This window comes from Barbatula barbatula, assembly GCF_947034865.1.
Source record: "Barbatula barbatula genome assembly, chromosome: 2".
Taxonomy (NCBI): Eukaryota; Metazoa; Chordata; class Actinopteri; order Cypriniformes; family Nemacheilidae; genus Barbatula; species Barbatula barbatula.
The window spans coordinates 25,374,752-25,393,510 of NC_136767.1; the positions used below are offsets into that span (position 1 = coordinate 25,374,752).

Consider the following 18,759-nt stretch of genomic DNA (forward strand, 5'->3'; position numbering starts at 1 on the left):
TAACTTCAATTGAAATAACTTTGGACTGATTTATTGTTTTGAAAAGCTTTGACAGTAGCCATCATGATGAACGACTCCCATGTTGAGTGAGCAGTTAAATTTGATACTATTGGTTCTCGAATTAACTAGTTCTTCCTCCATGTAATATAGTCCGATGTTTGCGGTTGCTAAGCAGCGTAGCAAATTGGCGCACCAATATAAAATGTGTGGTAACATGTCCATTGGCATTTCGAACGCAGCTTGTTAAATCAGTATTTAAGTCGTGACTGCTTGTACCGCATTCACACTTACGTGGTCGGAAAGCCATTCTTCTACACACTCCTCGACTTATAATTCAATTATCCAACCTGAGTGAAAACATTAGAATTGAACCCACATCATCTATCATACTCCAGCATTTCATACCTTCAAACAGTCTTCTGAATATTCATGAGTTTGCCGACGTCATCCAGGCACTGAGCTGCTCGTGAAAAGCGCGCATCGAGGGCGGGATGAGAGGGGGAGCATGCAGGGAGAACAAGAACGCTACCGTGAAAAGCGCGAGCAGGACGGGGATCGCTTGACAGCGTCTTGGCAAAGGATTTTTGTCATCTACCTGCGCACGAGGATAGTGCGTTAAATCGCCTCTTTTTAGTCGATGCCTGAGTGAGATGCCTCTTTCCTCAGCGCCCATCGCGGAGATATAAGCGGATCCGCTCAAAGGATGCTGCACACGGACGATCGTTATTTGACATGCACTGACATTTAAAATGAACCATCTGAACCGTGCGCATCTCACGCGTTTCGCCTCTGCTCGTGGTGGCCAATGCACAGCGTGATTAAACGCGTGCTTTTTCTCTCGCGGTGACGGCAGCGTAAGCATAATCCCCGTAGGCTGCTCTGACACATCTAAACGTTTATAATGGGGGTCAACAAAAGAACCGGAGGCGGTGGGCTTTGATCGTAACCCCTATACATATCGTATAAGCTGTCTTTACTTGTATCATTTATATACGTACCTTAACATCCAGCGCGCGATCAGCTGTAAAGCTTGTGAAACTGCGGCGCAGGGGTTGCGTGTGGTGCTGAAGGACAGCTCCCAGCACGGCGGGGTCGCATCCCCATCCTACATGGATCAATATTAGGGGACTGACAGTGTCGCTTTTGAGCTTTAATGGCTGTGGCACGCAAGATCAAAACTCTGCTGACGGTCAACATTCTGGTCTTCGTCGGGATCATTTTGTTCTCGGTGTACTGCAGGATCCAGGACCGATCCGAGGAGCTCGTCCAGATCGGCAGGCTGGCGGATCAGAGACTGCGAGGCAAGAATGCCAAAGTTACGAACTCCGTGGACAGACAGTCCATTCTCAAAAGGCTCGAGCGACTGGAAGATGTGGTTTATAACCAATTAAACGGTAAGTAGGCTGTTATGATATTGGGCTTATAAGTCATTCCCTATCGCTGTATGCAGACTGTGAACGCTAGACCAAAAAAGATTATCTTCCGAAATACAATCTGTTCGCTATTTGATAATGTGGTACACCTAATCTCGGATGTCTCTATTTTGTAAGTGAAGCTGTTAACATTACCCAATGTTACCCAAAGTCACTATATTTTAGACATTGCCAACTTTGTATATGTAAGGATCTATTAAGCATAATATGACTTAATAAAGTTTATGTTATTTGTGAAAGTTGTGGGTGAAAGTTATGACAGTAAATGTCTGACTGTAACTAATGCAGTTCGCCCTGTCTCTCTCACATTGACTTCAGAAGTATTGAATGTTTTGTTTCTTCGTGCAACATCTGCATTGTGAAAAATGTAAGTTATTGTCAGAATATGTCTCAATATTTATATCAATCTGACGAGATCAATTAATTTACAAGATACAGTAATGTAGCAATAAATCTAAACCAAATCTAAATGAATTTGTACACTTTAAATGTAGTATTACATAGTTTACAGGTGCACAGGTGCACAGGTGAGTTTTGCCTATTTTTCTACAGTCAAGTTTTCTTTTAAGGTTATTCAAAATGTCCCAGTATTTACACTGTCAGAATAAAGAACAATGTTTGACCTTTTACTGTCGCTGGTTTGGTACTCTTAAGGGTTTCTTTTTGTATCTATATGTGTATACAAAATATATAATGTTGTACCTTTTTGGATAAATAATTGCACCCTACCTTTTTTGGTTCAGTTTAAAGGTACATTAGGGGATACAAAACATTTAACTAGCACAATAGTGTACAGTTATGTACCCAAATAAATGTGTAGCTACAGTATATAGAGGTAAAAAAGGAACCCTTATAATACCCCCCATGATAATAAAATGTAGTATTTTGTACTTTTTTCTTACAGTATTCATTGTGATACAAAATGTGATATGTAAAAATGACTGAACCTACAGTATAACTGCCCTTTCCTTTGCGCACACTTTGAATTTGTATCTTTGAAATATTAAAGCCCCTTCTCTCAATTATTCTTTTCCTACCATGGAGCTCTAATCCTGGAGAACATATAGTATAAAGATCATAATTCGCCTGATGTGCTATGTTTCCTTTTAAAGCGGGTTAACAGATCCCTCTCTCCTTTTATGCTTTGCTTACTGCCTCCGTTGGCTCTGATTGTTATTCCGTAAGACCAGCGCCATTTGTATATGAAGGGGGTCACTCTGTCAGATTAAATTATCCTTTGTGCATTTGGAGGAAAGCCAAGAGGCACTGCTTCACAAAAAGCCCTCTAATGCACCCTCCTGAACGAGAGGGCTTTCATTCTGCACAAGTGCCACCACATATTTCCCCCAGAGGCTTTTCCACTTTGCAAACCTCACCAGTCTGTCACAAATCGTCTTGATGGTAGGGCCGTTAAGTTTTATATCGACACACGTTTATCTGATACACCCAACACTCATATGACGCGAAAATGGTGCGAGGTTGCAGATAATTGTACATGATATTAAGATCGGAATTGGTTTTTGAATTCACAAAGTTTTTTCCCCCAAAGGTGTTTTTTCAGGTGTTTATTATACTGACAGTGCGACCCGATAGATTACACCAAGGACCAATTGGAATTCTAGGGCACAGCGACTTTTACACTAAATTAACACTTGTTTGGCTGTTGCTGGCAACCTCATCCCCCGCAACATTCCAGTAAATATGCTGTAAATGTTATTCGCTGACCATTATGTTGATGATGAATTTCCCAGAGAACATATAATATATAATCATATACAGTGCTTCTGGTTTGCCGTGGAAAGATGTGTAAATGAAAATCATATTGTAAAGAGAATTAAAGAATTTTTTTTCTTCTGCTTGCAATTGTTTTTCAGTTGCACATAGATTTTCTATAGTTTCTCATTAACCTTGCGTTTACAGAGATGTTCTTCCCAGATGTGTTCTGTGTATGTGATGTGTTCATGACAGGTAATTAAGCAGCTAAATTAGGTCTCCGTAAAGTCCCCTGATAGGGTTCACAGCTTCTGTTCATCCTCATTTTTGTTGCTCTATAGTTAAAATGTTTTATTCTCATATGGGACCAAACTATTTCTTTGTAAACATTTGAAGGTAGAGCAGAGGATTATACCTGAAGTGCAAAACCAGTTAGGTTAAACAATTCATTAATGGAAATCGGTTATCTGAAATGTGAGAACTTGCTTGAATGAATTTTATACGCACAAGCTATACACTTATATAAATTGTAACTATCTAAAGGGCATAAAGGGGTATTTCACTCGAAAATCATAATCCTACCATTATTTATATACGCTTTCCTGTAGCTCTGTGTTTATGGGACTAGCAATGCCAAGGTTATTGGTTTGATCCCAGGAATTGCACATACTCAGAAAAAATTCATAGTACAATGCATGCAATCTAAGTTGCTTTGTGTTAAAGCGTCTGCCAAATGCGTAAATATGAAATGATATATTCACCATCATGTCATTCAAAACCTGTATATGACTCTTTCTATTATGAAACGTATTCTGAGCAATGTCTCGGTGGTTCCATCGGTGGAAGTCGATGAGTGTCAATGTTGTTTGCTTACCAGCATTCTTCAAAATATCTTCTTTTGTTTTCTGTGGAAGAATAGAAGTCATACACCTGTAGAATAACACGTACGTTAGTAAATAATGAAAGATTTTTCATTTTGGCTAAACTATCGCTTTAAGCTACTCAGCAATGGAAATGCAATGCCATTCACCATCACACAGTTAGCACTTGCATTTAAAGGGATACCCAAAAATGAAAATTCCCCTCAGATTGTACCAAACCTGTATACATTTCTTTATTTCGCTGAACGCACAGAAATTACTTTGTAAGAATGTCAATGGGGGATGAGATCTGACGTTCTTCCAAATATTTTCCTGTGTGTTCAGTGGAACAAAGAAATGTGTACAGGTTTGAAACAACTAGAGGGTGAGTAAATGATGATAAATCTTTCGTTTTTGGCTGAGCTATCCCTTTAACTGTGATAACCAAAGCACAATGAAGGACCAGTCCAGGAAAGACACATTAGACCCAGTTTTAAGAAATGCTGGATCAATGTGAAAAGAAAGAGAATCTGACAGTTATTAAAAATTCAAAGCTATGAGAATGCGCAATTTGGCAGCACATATGCCGTAAGCTTTACTGCTAAAGTGTGCTTCATTTTCACATCTGTAGTTGAGTATGTCTAAGCAATGTTGGAAGTGTGGTAGGAGGAACCAAAGTGATATAAACAGGTGATTACTTATAAAAAGTCAAACCACGCCCACATCCTTCCGGTACAGTGATCTGATACTGTATATAACAGGGGTTAAATCAGTGCAGGGTTTAAGACATGCCTTTTGAGCGTTAAATAAAGCTGCAAATACCAAAACAATGGCGAGAGCAAACCTTAGTAAAAATAATCATAATCTACTCCCATTAAGTTTGCATCTGAAGAGGGAACTCCCACAAACAAAAACAGCTGTGTCCACTTCTTTTCAGCATTCATTTTCACTACGTGTTTTAGTAAAACCGACAGTTGTTTTTTTAATGCCCAAAAGTGTCGTTAGTGCAGATAAATCTGACACTTACAGTGAGTAATAAAAGTGAAAATTGTGTTTGTCATTTTATTTGAGAAAAAAATTGTCACTTTTGCAAACCCTTTCGTTTTCCCTGTGCATCCTGATGAATCAATAGATTTACGCTGTTCTCCGGCACGTTGTGTCTAGACACTCTGAGCCAGCACCATATTCTCAATGTGCAACATTATCACAAGTTTAAATAATTTAAAGATCATTTATTTAGGATTTATACTGTATATATTGTTATTTGATTTATAGGACCTTTAGATGTGGAACCAAAGCCCTGATTCACATTCTAGCTTGGTGTTGGAATTCTGTGTGTAAATCAACCCTTTGTGCAGGTATTCCACAATCATCTTACATTTTATGATCCAAGCACAGTTTTGTCTTCCATATATTCACAGTGGACTCTAAAGAGACTAAATCTGCCATTCGTGTCCCCAAAGCACATCTTGCGCATGAATATTTATGCCACTTTATGCATCACATTTGACATGCATGTATACTTATAGTATATAGTAGGGATGAGCGAGTACAGCATTATCTGTATCTGTATCTGTATCTGTTAACCATATGAATTATCCGTATCTGTACTCGGACTGGGCGGGGCCTAACATGGAATTGGGCGGGGTTTAACCAGGAAGTGGTCGGGTTGTCTTGAAAGGGGCGGGGCTTTAACCAGTATGTTATTTTTAATCATGCAATTGCTATGGGTTGATCAGAACCCGTTGATCAGAATACGCATTTATACCACTAACTTACTTACTTTATTTTTTTGCTTGAAGTCAAAAAACTGGTTAGAATCAGCAGACGGTTAAAAAAAGAAAAAAAATCTCAGACAGGCAGAGACGCAACGCTAGTCGCGTTCTACCAAGCACCACGTCTGAACAAACCCTACGTTTACCAGAACTCTGTTAATAAGTACTGCAAAAAAAAAACGAAATAAAAAACAAACCTGAAGCTGAAGAAACCCTAAACGTTAACGGAAAAGACCCGCGAACCTGAGTGACTGAGGGAGAGACAGAGAGAGAAAGAGAGCTGTTCTCTTCTCAGCATTCTGTGTGTGAGTGAGCAGAGCGGGACACAGCAAATCTGTATGTGTAAGGGAGGGGCGCTGTGACTAGCCTATCACAGAACGCAGACACAGTCAGCTACCCAATGAGGATTTTTATTCCATCCGAGCACAGATATTGACTCGTATTACTCGTATAATACTTGTACTCGGCAAATATGCTTTATCCGTACCGGATACTCGTTTCAGCCGAGTATCCGGCTCAACTCTAGTATATAGCCTTTGAATCGCTTCAGAAATGGGTATCTTTTAGCCTGGAATCAGTGGCTTAGTTTTTTCTTTTCAAATCTTGTTACATAATTTAAAGCAATTCTGAGTGAAGTGCATCAAGCCTGAATTCTCTGAGAGCACTTTAAAAGAGACTTGACTGGCAGTAAGGTGAATTTAGATCGGATTGCGTAAAGCTGTCGTAGCTTGGAACAGCAGAAACAACATCACTAACACAGAGTGGATTAAATCATATGGGTCAGGTCAGACACCTCTGGGGTTGTGACCTGCATTGCTAGCTGAAGATAGGAGATAGTTGTAGAAGTAGCTTTTTAACACATCATGGAACCTGTACAAACATATATTAGGATATAAATGACCTAAAAGGCATTTGTTTTGCTTGCACCTTGTGTGATAAGACATATGAGAAGGTAATATTTTGGTTTCTTTTAAAGGTCCAGTGTGTAATTCTTGAAGAGGATCTATTGACAGAGAATTATAATATACATACACTATGTCTACAGAGAGCTTACATAATAACGCATAATGTTTTAATTACCTTTGGAATCAGCTATTTCTATTAGGGTTGGGCCTATAGACGGTGACATCATCCACCGCCGAAGGATGACAGCCATCCCGATGTTGGGCCGGCATCGTGATTCCCTTGCATGACGCAATATACGTACGCTTACAGCACATTCATAAGACAAATGTTGACTGCCGAGTCATTCTGCGCATGTGTCGAGCCAGTCCATTCACGCTTCTACACAGTTGAGTATGATACGGAAGCTGTGTGACGCCTGTGTGCATGAGACGGAGACGGACGTAGAAAGTGAAAACAAACAGTGAATTGTAGGACGGTGCACACGTTGAGTGTGTGTAGACTTGTCAATGATGACCTGAACTGTGCACGCGTCTGTAGTGGCAGCGGGAAACATCAGTGCCGTGTGACTCGCGCAGATAACTAATCACACACACACACACATACACACACGCACACACACAGCTCACAATCTACGTCTTTCCACATGAAAAACAACTGGAAGAAATTCCAAATTTGCAGGTCGTCCATGTGCAAGTACATGTAAAAATCCTCACACTGTCTTGAAAACTGGTCGCAAAATGCGATTTGGTTGTAGTCTGGAGCATTCTTTATATTTTGGCAGATGGCCATCTAGCAAACTGATATACCCCAACCACCGATAATTATTACATGTTTACATGGCTAGAAATGTAACAAATCATTCAATATACTACTATGATTGAAGTAGTTCTATAAAAAATGTCAATCGACTAATATCATCTTCAACCTGCCATATAGTTTTTGGTTAATCTGTCTAATATTGCCTTGGTTACCTTGTTTTATTGATTTTCATTATTAAATAATAAAGAAGATAAGGTGATTAAAAATAATCGGGTATTAAATATTGGTAAAATATTGGTAATAAAAATCACCTTTAGATGGCGCTAAAATCTCCACACTGCTTCTTTAATGTCTCATTTATTTAGACAGCAATCGTGGCATTTCTCCAAAAGAGTTTCAATTATTTAGGACACCTTGACAACTAAATTAGTCATCTAAATGATATCTGAGGTTAAGTGAGTTATAAAAGAGAAACATCTGAGCAATACATTTGCTACAACCTCTGGGTTGGGCTGTAATTTGTATTCTGACATTTACATTCAGTCATTTAGCAGACGTTTTTATCCAAAGCGACTTACAAAGAGTCCAGGGAGCAATAAGCTATATTTTTTATTTAATTTTTTCATTTGTCTGTCAGCTATTCACAGAAGAGATGGTTTTTAAGTAGTCTTTTGAAGGTTGTGAGAGATGTGGTTGATCGGACCGTGTTAGGAAGAATGTTCCACCAGGTTGTGAAGGAGAATGAGATGAAGCGATTTACTGCCCTTATAAGAAGTCATTACAAGGCGCCGCTCGTTTGCTTAACGCAGGGTTCTTGAGGAGGGTGTGAAAGTATGCCGGTGCAGATCCAGTGATAGTCCTGTAGGCAAACATCAGTGACTTGAATCTGATCCGGGCTTCAACCGGTAGCCAGTGGAGAGAGATGAAAAGGGGTGTCACATGAGCCCTTTTGGGTTGTTGGAAGACGAGGCGTGCTGCTGCGTTTTGAGCCAGCGGAAGTGGTTTGAAGGCCTTTGCAGGAAGACCAGCAAGGAGAGCATTGCAGTAGTCCAACCATGAGATTACCAGGGCCTGGACAAGGAGTTGTGCCTGATGAACATTACAGCAATGTTCGGCGCATTCAAAATTGGAGAGAGGCCAGTTAAGAAAATGTTGAAGTTTATTGATCAGAAGTCTCAAACAATACAGCTGCTGGGTGGGTCCTCAGACGCAAACGTCTCACAAAGGACCAACCCAGAAAAACAAATTCACAGCCTTTTTATAATATTTCACAACTTGTCTCTGGTTTCAGATGGAAGGGGGAAGCCTGGGACTCGTCCAATCCGCTTTCTCTCCTTTGTTTTGCCTCAGCCAACCAGCTCACACTCCTTTGCTCTAGGACCTTCTGCAAAACATCACATGGAAACACCCCACCAAATTCCAACGAGCTCCGTGTGTAGTCTGATCTTTACACACACACACACATACCATTTCCTGTGGAAAATACACTCAATATCACCCCCTAACTCTTGGTTAACTCAACTCACACACTGGTTATATTTTCAACATATTATGCACAGTTAGTAATCAGTAATGAAATCATAAAGCAAATTAAATGTAAAGGCACGTTTAAACCACAATAAAAATCCTTCATGCCGCATGATCCGTGAGATAAGATCTAACCTTTCGAATGTTGAATAAGGCATATCGACAGGATCGAGTTGTCTTTGCAATGTGATCATTGAAGGACAGCTGTTCCTCAAATATGACGGAGAGGTTCCTGGCTGATTTGGAGGGAGTTTCAACTATCTTTCTCTTGAATTTAGTATTGGTGAAGTGTACCGAAGTGCCCAAGCTTGCATGAAACAAAGTATGCATCCAGCTGAATGTGAAATAAGAGCTATCTGTGTTCATAAGCCTTCCTTAAAGACAAACCGACCAGCCGCCTGTTGTTGAGTCTGAAAACGTCAGTCCATAACAGAGAAAGAGAGAGAGAGAGAGTGAGTCCCGTTTTCAACAGAAGTAAAAAAAAGTGTGAATTGCAGACACATTTCCTTCACCTTTGTAGGTGAATACACAAAATTCTGTTCTTGTATTTTTTGGAATTGAATCAGTGGAGAGGATAATCGCAAAAATGTCGTGTGCGTGACTCTTTTCTATTACATATCTTCTGTAATATCATCATCCTGATTTTCAAAGACTCCATGATAAACACGATTTCCTTTCCTGTTGTTGTAATTCCTACTGGCAAGGGAAGTTGGGCAGGAAATATTGAAGGGCTTGTCCTTCTTTAACACACTTATGCATAAATTATCAAATCACAAGGGGAAAAATTAATGGTTTTCTTTACTTCAAAACAAGAATATATTCACCGGCAGGTTTTGTGGTTTTAAATGATGCATTTTTAAAGTTACACATCTGTCCGTTGCGACAGAAGATAATTGTAAATATTGCAAAGGGGCAATTTCTGTCAGACGAGGGAATGAGGGACCACTCAGGACAGCGCCTCAGGCAACTGCCTGTCTTGCTTTTCCTGTCACTGCACCTCTGAGTAGAGACCATGCATCGGGTGTAAAAGTAGCGGCTCACAGCTCGGCCAGATCATGATATGCTACTTTGCTTTTGCAAGTAATGGAAGTTTGTGCTGAGGAAAATCTGTTGTTATTTTAGATTGCATTATATTGTTACAGGAACAGTTTTTTATTACTGTATAAGTGTTTATCAATCAATTTTATGAGATGTACTGTTAAACCCAAACAAGCATCTTAGTGATGTTCAGGTACACTTAACCACAATTCTAAGTACAACATTTGAATGAAATGCAGTTAAAGGGATATTTCACCCAAAAATGAAGATTCTGTCATCATTTACTTGCCCACTTGTCATTTCAAACCTTTATGACCGAGTTTCTTCTGCAGAACAAAAAGAAGATATTTGTAGAAGAATACAAGTAGGGAGTGATAAGACCAGGCCCGAGTTATCGTCATATGCCCATCCCTAACTAGAGATTGCGCTACCTCCAGCTGAACATCCCGTGCCGTCCTGCGAGAGCCTGGGGATTTATTGACCATCCCAACTCCAGCTCAGACAACTCCATCACCACCCAAGAGCAAAGTGACCATCCCAGCTCCAGCTCTGGCATTTCCATTCCCAACCAAGAGCAAAGATGGACTACTTGTCACATTAATGCTAAACAGTATTTACAATACTTACAAAACTTACATCCCATGAGAGCAGTTTGAAGTTATAGCTGCACTCATTTACATTATGCCATTACTATTTTCCCTGCTTATAACATTCTTCTGTTGTCTGATATCGATCACAAAATAAGACAAAATGAGACCTAAACAGTTTCAACAAATGAAATTTCCGAAATCACAACAAAGAAGATCTCTCTATTTTTCAAAAACATTTACTCAGTAACTTTTAACTCCGTAAAAGTCATTGAGTGCAGCAGTGACAAGTCTGAGGGGACCTGGCCCTCCTTGCAGAGACTGGTTTCTCCCAAGGTCCTGCTCACCAGGAGACTGCTGACATTAGATATTATTTATTAGAATGATCTTGCTTGCTCTATAAACACCATGCACTGTGTTTATTCATTTTCTGTATTCATTTTTGGGTGAACTATCCATTTAATAAATTGGTATTTAGTAATCTTTGACTTTTTATGTAAAACAGAACATTTCTAACGGTGAAAAGCTAAACATACATCGTACCAACATTTTCTTTGAAGCAAGGCTAATTCGTTTCCAGACTTCACATTTATCTAATCACTAACGATTTGTCAACTTGAAACATGCAAATTACCAGTTTGTTTGTTTGTGTTCTCATTTGGCAGATGTAATAATGACAGACACAAATTCGAAATAGGGAAGGAAACAGCGTAATTGCTCGTCCAAAAACAAATCTTTTTGAGGAACTCAATTTGTCATGATTCTGCCTAATCTTGTCTTGGTTTTTTGGTCTAGGGGCAGAATCATGACAGACCCACGTGTTTTATGTGGAGAGAAACATATTATTGTCAATCAGGACATAATATGTGTTCTCTCCAGTCTCGTCATTGGCCCCGCCCCTCTCGTTCCTAGTATTGCTTTCCTCCTGTGTCTCATTACCCACACCTGCCCATTGTTATCTCCTTTGTTAGTTTTCCTATAAGATGCCCTCATGTCTATTGTCTTGTGCTCGTTCGTTGTACTTGTTACCCTGTAATAGAAGCCTTGTCTGTTGCCCTATAAGTCTTGTCCTGAAAGCTACGTTTAGTTTATTCTAGTCTTGTGAGTGTTGGTTCGGTCTTAGTGTTTTGAAGTCATCCTTCAGGTCTTGTATGTTCTTTTACCCCATTGTGGGCTTTTGTTTTGTGTTTTGTATTTATTAAAATCTGTTAACCCCTTCACCGCTGCCTGCACTTGGGTTCTTCCTTACCAAACCCTGACACAATTACTTAAGTTTAAATTTGACAAAATCCCTAAATTGGGATAGAGTAGAGCATGCAGGAATTTGACCTTTCATCCAAATGTGCTCCAAACTATTTCCCAACTCTTTGAAGTCACACTCTGTATGTCAGCAAAACGTTTAGTTTGGTAGCTTACAATACATCGCATACGCGCACAAATGCTTATGAAATTATATGTGCTCGTGATGGATGTTCCTCTGTAACATTTTGTGTTGTATTAGCAGGAATCTGCATTACGTCTATGATTTGCAGTTTCTCTCTGCCACAGACAGCTGGCTCTCAGGGATTAGTGTCAAAATGCCAGGCTGCAGTGTAATAGAATTCTCTCCAAACAGCCCTCAGAGGCAGCCAGCGAGACAATGGTAATAATAACAATGACAGAGAAAGAGACACAAAGCCACAGACGCTTGCAGAGAGACACATAACCATTTCAGCTCTGGCTTGTGCAAACACCTTATGATCCAGGAAACCGGCTTTAGGGACGATGCTCGGTGCTCCGGGAGGCCTTAATGATGGAAGGGGAGGAACTGGCTTGAAATTCCGTAAAATCCCTAGACTAGCTGGGACTGAGCTGCCTCGCACAAAAGGTGTTGGAGATCTTAGTTATGTTTCATTTAATTTACTAAATTAAGTCTCAAATATTTCTAAAAAAATAATTTGAGAAATGTACAGAATATGAATGGATTGTTGACCTGTAGTTTAGCCTTAGATCTTATGATCATGAAATACATTTTTTAAATGGGTAGTTTACAAATAAGTCATACATGTGTCCTATGGTGGGAAATAGCAAGATTTAGAAAAATTAATTGTATATTATTTATATTTATATTTACCATAAAAGAGAGATTTCTCTTCATTGCGTTTTTTATTTTTGCTATCACACCCTAGAAAAAATATTCATATTAGTCTGTCAACTATAAATGCATATTCAAATTTTGTTTTTTGATTGCAGATAAGTATTAGCAACTTTGATAAAATATTTAGATCTCTTGTAGAACTCTAGAAGTGTAAAGTCACTTTTGATTTTAGAGCTCGCTACAGCTCCATTGGCTCGCTACAGCTTTATTGGAAAATAGTATTAGAGATTTCGATGATCTCCTGTTTGATTATTCTTTTGTAGACATTCGTGATTGAAGCGTTGGGAGTGGAAGATGGTTTAACGTTTAATTCCATACTAACTGATCTTTGTGGATGGGACTGGTTTGAATTCTCAGACAAAATATCAACATCCTGTTCCCAACCATACTTGCTGCCCAGAACGAAAAAATATGATATTTAAAGGTGCTGTGTGTAGTTTTGTGAGCCGTTGGTTGAAATGCACAGCCTCACCGCTAGATGTCGCTAAATTTCATACACTGGACCTTCAAATAATTATTAAATGCATTTTGGTATGGTAATCAGGCTCAAGATATTTCTCTTTCAGAATAACATGTTCTATATGTGATAAATGCTTTTGAAATTTAAACCTTTACATTTATTCATTTGGCAGACGCTTTTATCCAAAGCGACTTTAAAAAGAACATCCTTGGATTATACACTGGATACAATTTTTGTGAAGCTGTTAATAATTCAGGGAAACACACCGTTTTGCTCTTTTAAATGTCAAAATCAAACAGCATTTTAATGGATCTGTTACCCCAGTTTCATCCTTTGAAAAGAGCACTACAATGGTTTGAATCCAGGGTTTCGAAAGCTGTATATGGTTTTAGAATTTTTAATAGAAAGACTAAAGATTATGAATAGAAGCATCTGTCTGGCCATCGCAATTGAATTGTATCATCAGTTTTGAATTCTTCAGGTGTCAAACCATAGCCACGAAATACCTTTTTGGTTTGCTTCCCCTTTAAACACAGTTCAAGTTGCTTTTCCACCTTTTCTCCCTCTGAGATCTACATGTAAGTGGTGTCAATATATGAAAATGGTGCTTTGGTGCCCAACTTCCAATTATCGCCCTGTACACGTTTTCACCCGCTGTTATTCGCCTGTCACCAGTGGGTTCTCTTCGCAGTAATGAACCCCCATTTTGAAGCCTGCGCTTATAAGATATCCCTTTTTCGTGTTAACTGAAGCATAAATGAAGTTTTCCCCAATGTGCTGCAGGTCTAGCGAAGCCCATGGGTTTGGTAGAAGGTCCTGGAGGTCTGGGACAGGGTGGTGCAGCAGCCACATTAGGAGAAGACAGCCGGGAAGGCGAAGGAAGGTACGAGGAATACGGCTACAATGCCCAACTCAGTGACCACATTTCTCTGGATAGGAATATTCCAGACTACAGACCGAAAAAGTGAGTATACTGCTGTGACTTTAAACACAATGTGCCCTTGAAGGTTGAGATAAGAATAGACGTAGAGGCAAGCTGCAGTGAGCACATGAGTTTGTTGTCCGACTAAGACAACTGGTTAAAGTGCTGTGATTAGTTTCTGCAGATATTACAGTTTTTTCTTAATTTATGCATTCTTAATTTTATGTTTTTGTTGCTTAAAATGTTACAATAATGATAATTTATATGGTGCCTTTTTTAATGTGTTGTATGTTAGTCCTATGACCTGTGTGATTATACTGTATGCTCTCTTACTTGTTTGTCGCTTTGGATAAAAGCGTATGCCAAAAGAATAAATGTAAATGTAATTTACCAACGACCTCATGGGGGCCGGTAAGGGAGAGCCAAGGAGCCGGATGTGTGGATGTATGGGATTGTGCTGTACAATGCCCAGTTCTGATTTAAAGGAGATATTTTATAGCCACAAAACTAACTGTGCAGTGTTCATGTGTGTGTCAGCTATAATGCACACCTTTTAGATTATTGATATTTATTCAAATAAACCGTAAAATTATGTGCAAATATTCCTATGTGTTTAACTACTGTATGGGTTCACAAATATACCATTATTTAAAGCTCAATAGCAATACGTATAGGAATATTTGCATACGATTTTGTTCGATTTTCGTGAATTTTAGGACCATTTCCAAAGTTGCATATTAAAATACATGTTTCCAACTTCAAGGGAATGACTTACATTGTAACTGTACATTGTTCATGCGTTTGTCAGCTATAATGCACACCTTTTAGACGATTGATATTTATTAATGTCAAACTAACTTTATGCCAGTGAAAAGCAACAATGAACGCGTGCTATATCCTCGCTGTAAACGCGCCACCCACTCGTGTGTAAATACATGAAGACAATTTATAATATAATCTAAAATAAAACAGTATACAATATTTGGTAATGTTCCTGCAGGAGCTTGTTCTTATGACAGAGGCTTCAATTCCGCGAGTACAATGTGCAAAACTGTGCGAACGGATTGTGATAGTTTGGGCACAGATTATGAATTTGTGAGTGGATGGTTTACAAAACCGAGAACACGGATTGGAAACTCGTGGGTACAGTTTATTAATCCGATAGCACGGTTTTATAAACTGTGGGAACAGTTTTAAAATCTGTGGGTATGTTTTTATAAACTGAGTGAACAAATTACAAAAATGTGAGCACGAATTTGCGGGTCTTGTTTTTTTACTTCGACAGGTCACCAAACGGGCTCCATAAATTCACCTTTTTGTTAGTGTAAAAAAATCTGGTTGTTAAAGAAATTACATTTTTCATTTATTTTCTTAATTTTAATTTTGTGTAACTTTTTTGTAATATTTCTGTCTTTCTTAATTTTTTGTCTCAATGTTGTATTAATACAAATTTTAATACAAGTTTTTTTTATAAATTGTATATAGTTTTTAAAAAAATTTGCTCTTAAAATTTGCTCTTAGTGCTGATCTTTTTTCATTAATTTCTTTGTGATTTTTATTCATTTTTAATTATTTAATTTTCCCCTTTGTCGAAAAATTAAATACATTTCTGTTTTAGTTGAATTTCTTATTGAATTATAATTTTTTATGTTTGCACTAAAACAAAAACTGTTGTATAGTTTCACTTTTTATGGTGGTCTAAGGGTAAAGGAAAGCTTTAGAAGGTATCTAACTTTGATATTGGCTGCTTTTGGCTCTGAAAGCCACGGTCCTTTAAAACCTCAGCGCATGGCAGTTTTTCAGAACGCGTTTATACAAAGAGAGCAGGTTTATAAATAGCCAAGTGAATGAATCATTTCCCACGTTTTTACATTATAAAACCCTTCAGGGGAAATGTGCATTTCTAGAGTCAATAGCTAGCAGTAAAGAAAAACATTGTGTTAGACAAAGGAAATATCGCAGTTGAGGAACGGTATCACTACCCATTAGAATAGTGTTAATGGTCAGAATGTTAATAATGCAGTAACGTGTTTTATATGAGAAAAGACTTAAGTGCTGGAATATTAATGGTCATTCATTGGGTATATATTTAGAACATGGCCCAAAGCACGGACCCAATGATGGAGAAGGAATTATATGGGCTGTTATGCAGGTGAAGCTGTAAGAAAACAGATGATTGTTTGGTTACTTGCATTCCTTAACCCAATGATGCTGTGAAAACGTTATTCACATTTTAGCTTAAAAAGACAAAAAAAGCTCAGATTTAAAAAGGTTCTGATGGGTTTGTATCTCATTTAGCCCAGTGTGATGAAGGTTGAATTGCAAATCCTTGTAATTGCTATTCCGTCTTAGTTCAAGCTGTGCATAAATCACGATTCATTGTGTGCGCGTGTCTTGGCAATAATGCTTCCTGCTTGCGTCTCTGATAAACACAATCATTCACGCTCCTGTACACAAAACATGTGTTACCAAAGATATCTCTATTTGACTTTCATATTCCAAGCCATCGGAAATCCGGCGTACGTTGCACCAGGGACAGTGCCTGTTAGGAAATACCAATCGTCAACGTGAATTCTTTAAAGGGACAGTTCACCCCAAAATAAAAATTCTGTCTTCATTTACTTAACTTCACATAGTTTCAAACCTGCAATCTTTGTTCTGCTTAATGCAAAGAAAGATATTTTGAAGAATGCCAGTAACCAAACAGATTTCATCAACTATTTTCCCTACTATGGCTGTAAATGGGGGATGAAATCTCTTTGGTTATTCTTCCAAAATCTTGCTTTGTGTTCTGGCAAAGCAAATACATGTATACAGGTTTACAACAACTTGAGGGTGAGTAAATGGTGACCAAATTTTCATTTTTGGGTGAACTGTCCCTTTAACATGTGTAGAATATAGGACATGACGTCATAGTTGGAAGTGTGATGCAGTAAAACATTACATTACATTATTATCATGAGTTTTATGACTGTCCCTTTTTTAGTATATTAATTACCAAATGTACTATATAACCATGGTGGTCCTACCTATGGATAAACTATGGTTACAACCACAAATTAACTATCATTTTGCTATAATTACCTTTTTGGACACTTTTGCAAAGGCTCCGAGGACCTCATCCTACAAACGGATGAATTGTCAATTGGCAAATTGTCGAGTCGTTCTCCAGAGGACTTTGATGTCCTGAAGGGGCCATTCATTAACGGTCATTTCTCTTTAATGTATGCTTAATTGCAGACGCCCACGATAGATTGTTCTGAAGTCTTGCCGGATGGAGGTTCAATGGATGTGCTTTTTCAAACAAAGAACTAATTCTTTTATGCGAGCGAAAGCAAAGCAGTCGCTTAAAAACGTCCGCCTGACCTTACCTCAAAGTACTTGATGCAAATTAATTTACCACCAACCAAAGAAAACAAATCAATATAACTACATCAAGGAGGCATTTTATTATTGACTCGGGCAGAAATAAAGGATGAAAGCGTAAGCAGGGAATTTAACGGGTTAGAATGAATGAAAGGGACTGGCATTGGTTATGTATTTACGCGGTTACAGACATGCTTTTAGTGCACATTTCCAAAAGATTGACAATTAACATATTGTGGTTTAGGAATTGACATTCTTCAAAATATTTTCCTTGGTGTTGTGCTGAACAAAGAAAGTGTCACTTTAAACTTCTTCCTAGCCAAGGGCCAAACTGCACTTCTTAGAAATGTAATTGAACACAACTGGAAAAGATGGATGGTAGAGCCTTTGAATACTGGGAATAAGATCCAAAACAGCATCAATCCTGCTTCTTCTACCGATGAGAGATGTTATCAGCGTAAACAGAGTTCAGTGACAAGGCAAATGATGGCGTTTTCCCGTAGAGAGATGATCGCAATCAGCAAGCTGCTTCTAGACTGGAACTAGCGCAGGAGCGAGTGTTAGAGGTTAATGTGAAACGTCTTGTGTAGAGAAATGATTCGGAGAGAGGTGCGAGGAAAACAGCGAGAGGGAGAGAGAGAGCAGAATAAGTCTAAATCGAGGTGTCTGTTTCTGTCTTGCTTGTTCCAGGTCAAATTATGATAACTGGACGAGCAGCTTTAGGGTCTATTGCATTGGATAAGTCCATCCCTCATACATAACTATGGCCCATTGCCGACTGCCTGCTAGACAAGTCTGTCCGGGGTTGCGGATTCAAATTTGAGCAATGGCAGGAAAAAAATAAGATATTTGAGAAATGGTTTTGTGTTCATATAATGAAAGTCAACGGTGGTCAGTTGTTTGTTCTTTAAAATATATTTTGTGTTCTGCAGAAGAAAGACAGTCATAACCAGTAAATGAGTGAGTAAATGAACCATTTTCATTTTTGGGTGAACCTGAGCTCAGTGGTGCTTATACCGCGTGATAATATGCAGAATGATTTACTTAAATTTATTTTAAGAGCATGCACGCACATTTTATGGAACAATTCTGCGGCAAACATCAGTTTTACAGTCGTGGGCCTTTGCATGAACAAACGAGGAAAAATAAATAAGCTATTAGAAAAATAGCAACCTGCCGGGAAGAGAAAAAAGTGCTTTAATGGCCTGATCAATCAAACCTTCCCTGTCCCTGTTCCCTAGCTCGATAGCGTTATAAAAAGCTTTGAATGATATTT

The 18,759-nt window shown here is 38.6% G+C and overlaps 1 protein-coding gene across 2 annotated transcripts in view; it reads left to right on the top strand.

The window, feature by feature from the left end:
- The first annotated feature begins 479 nt into the window (after positions 1 to 479).
- Positions 480 to 18,759, top strand: part of galnt9 (polypeptide N-acetylgalactosaminyltransferase 9) — a 77,171-nt gene continuing 58,891 nt past the window's right edge. Inside the window, exons 1-2 of one of the 2 annotated variants that reach the window (XM_079451312.1) lie at positions 480 to 1,394; positions 13,979 to 14,159. In XM_079451312.1, coding sequence (XP_079307438.1) covers positions 1,154 to 1,394; positions 13,979 to 14,159 — 422 coding nt within the window. In that variant the 5' untranslated portion in view covers positions 480 to 1,153. Of the gene's footprint in view, positions 1,395 to 12,266; positions 12,466 to 13,978; positions 14,160 to 18,759 lie in introns of those variants that run through there. The other variant, XM_079451313.1, reaches the window with a different exon arrangement.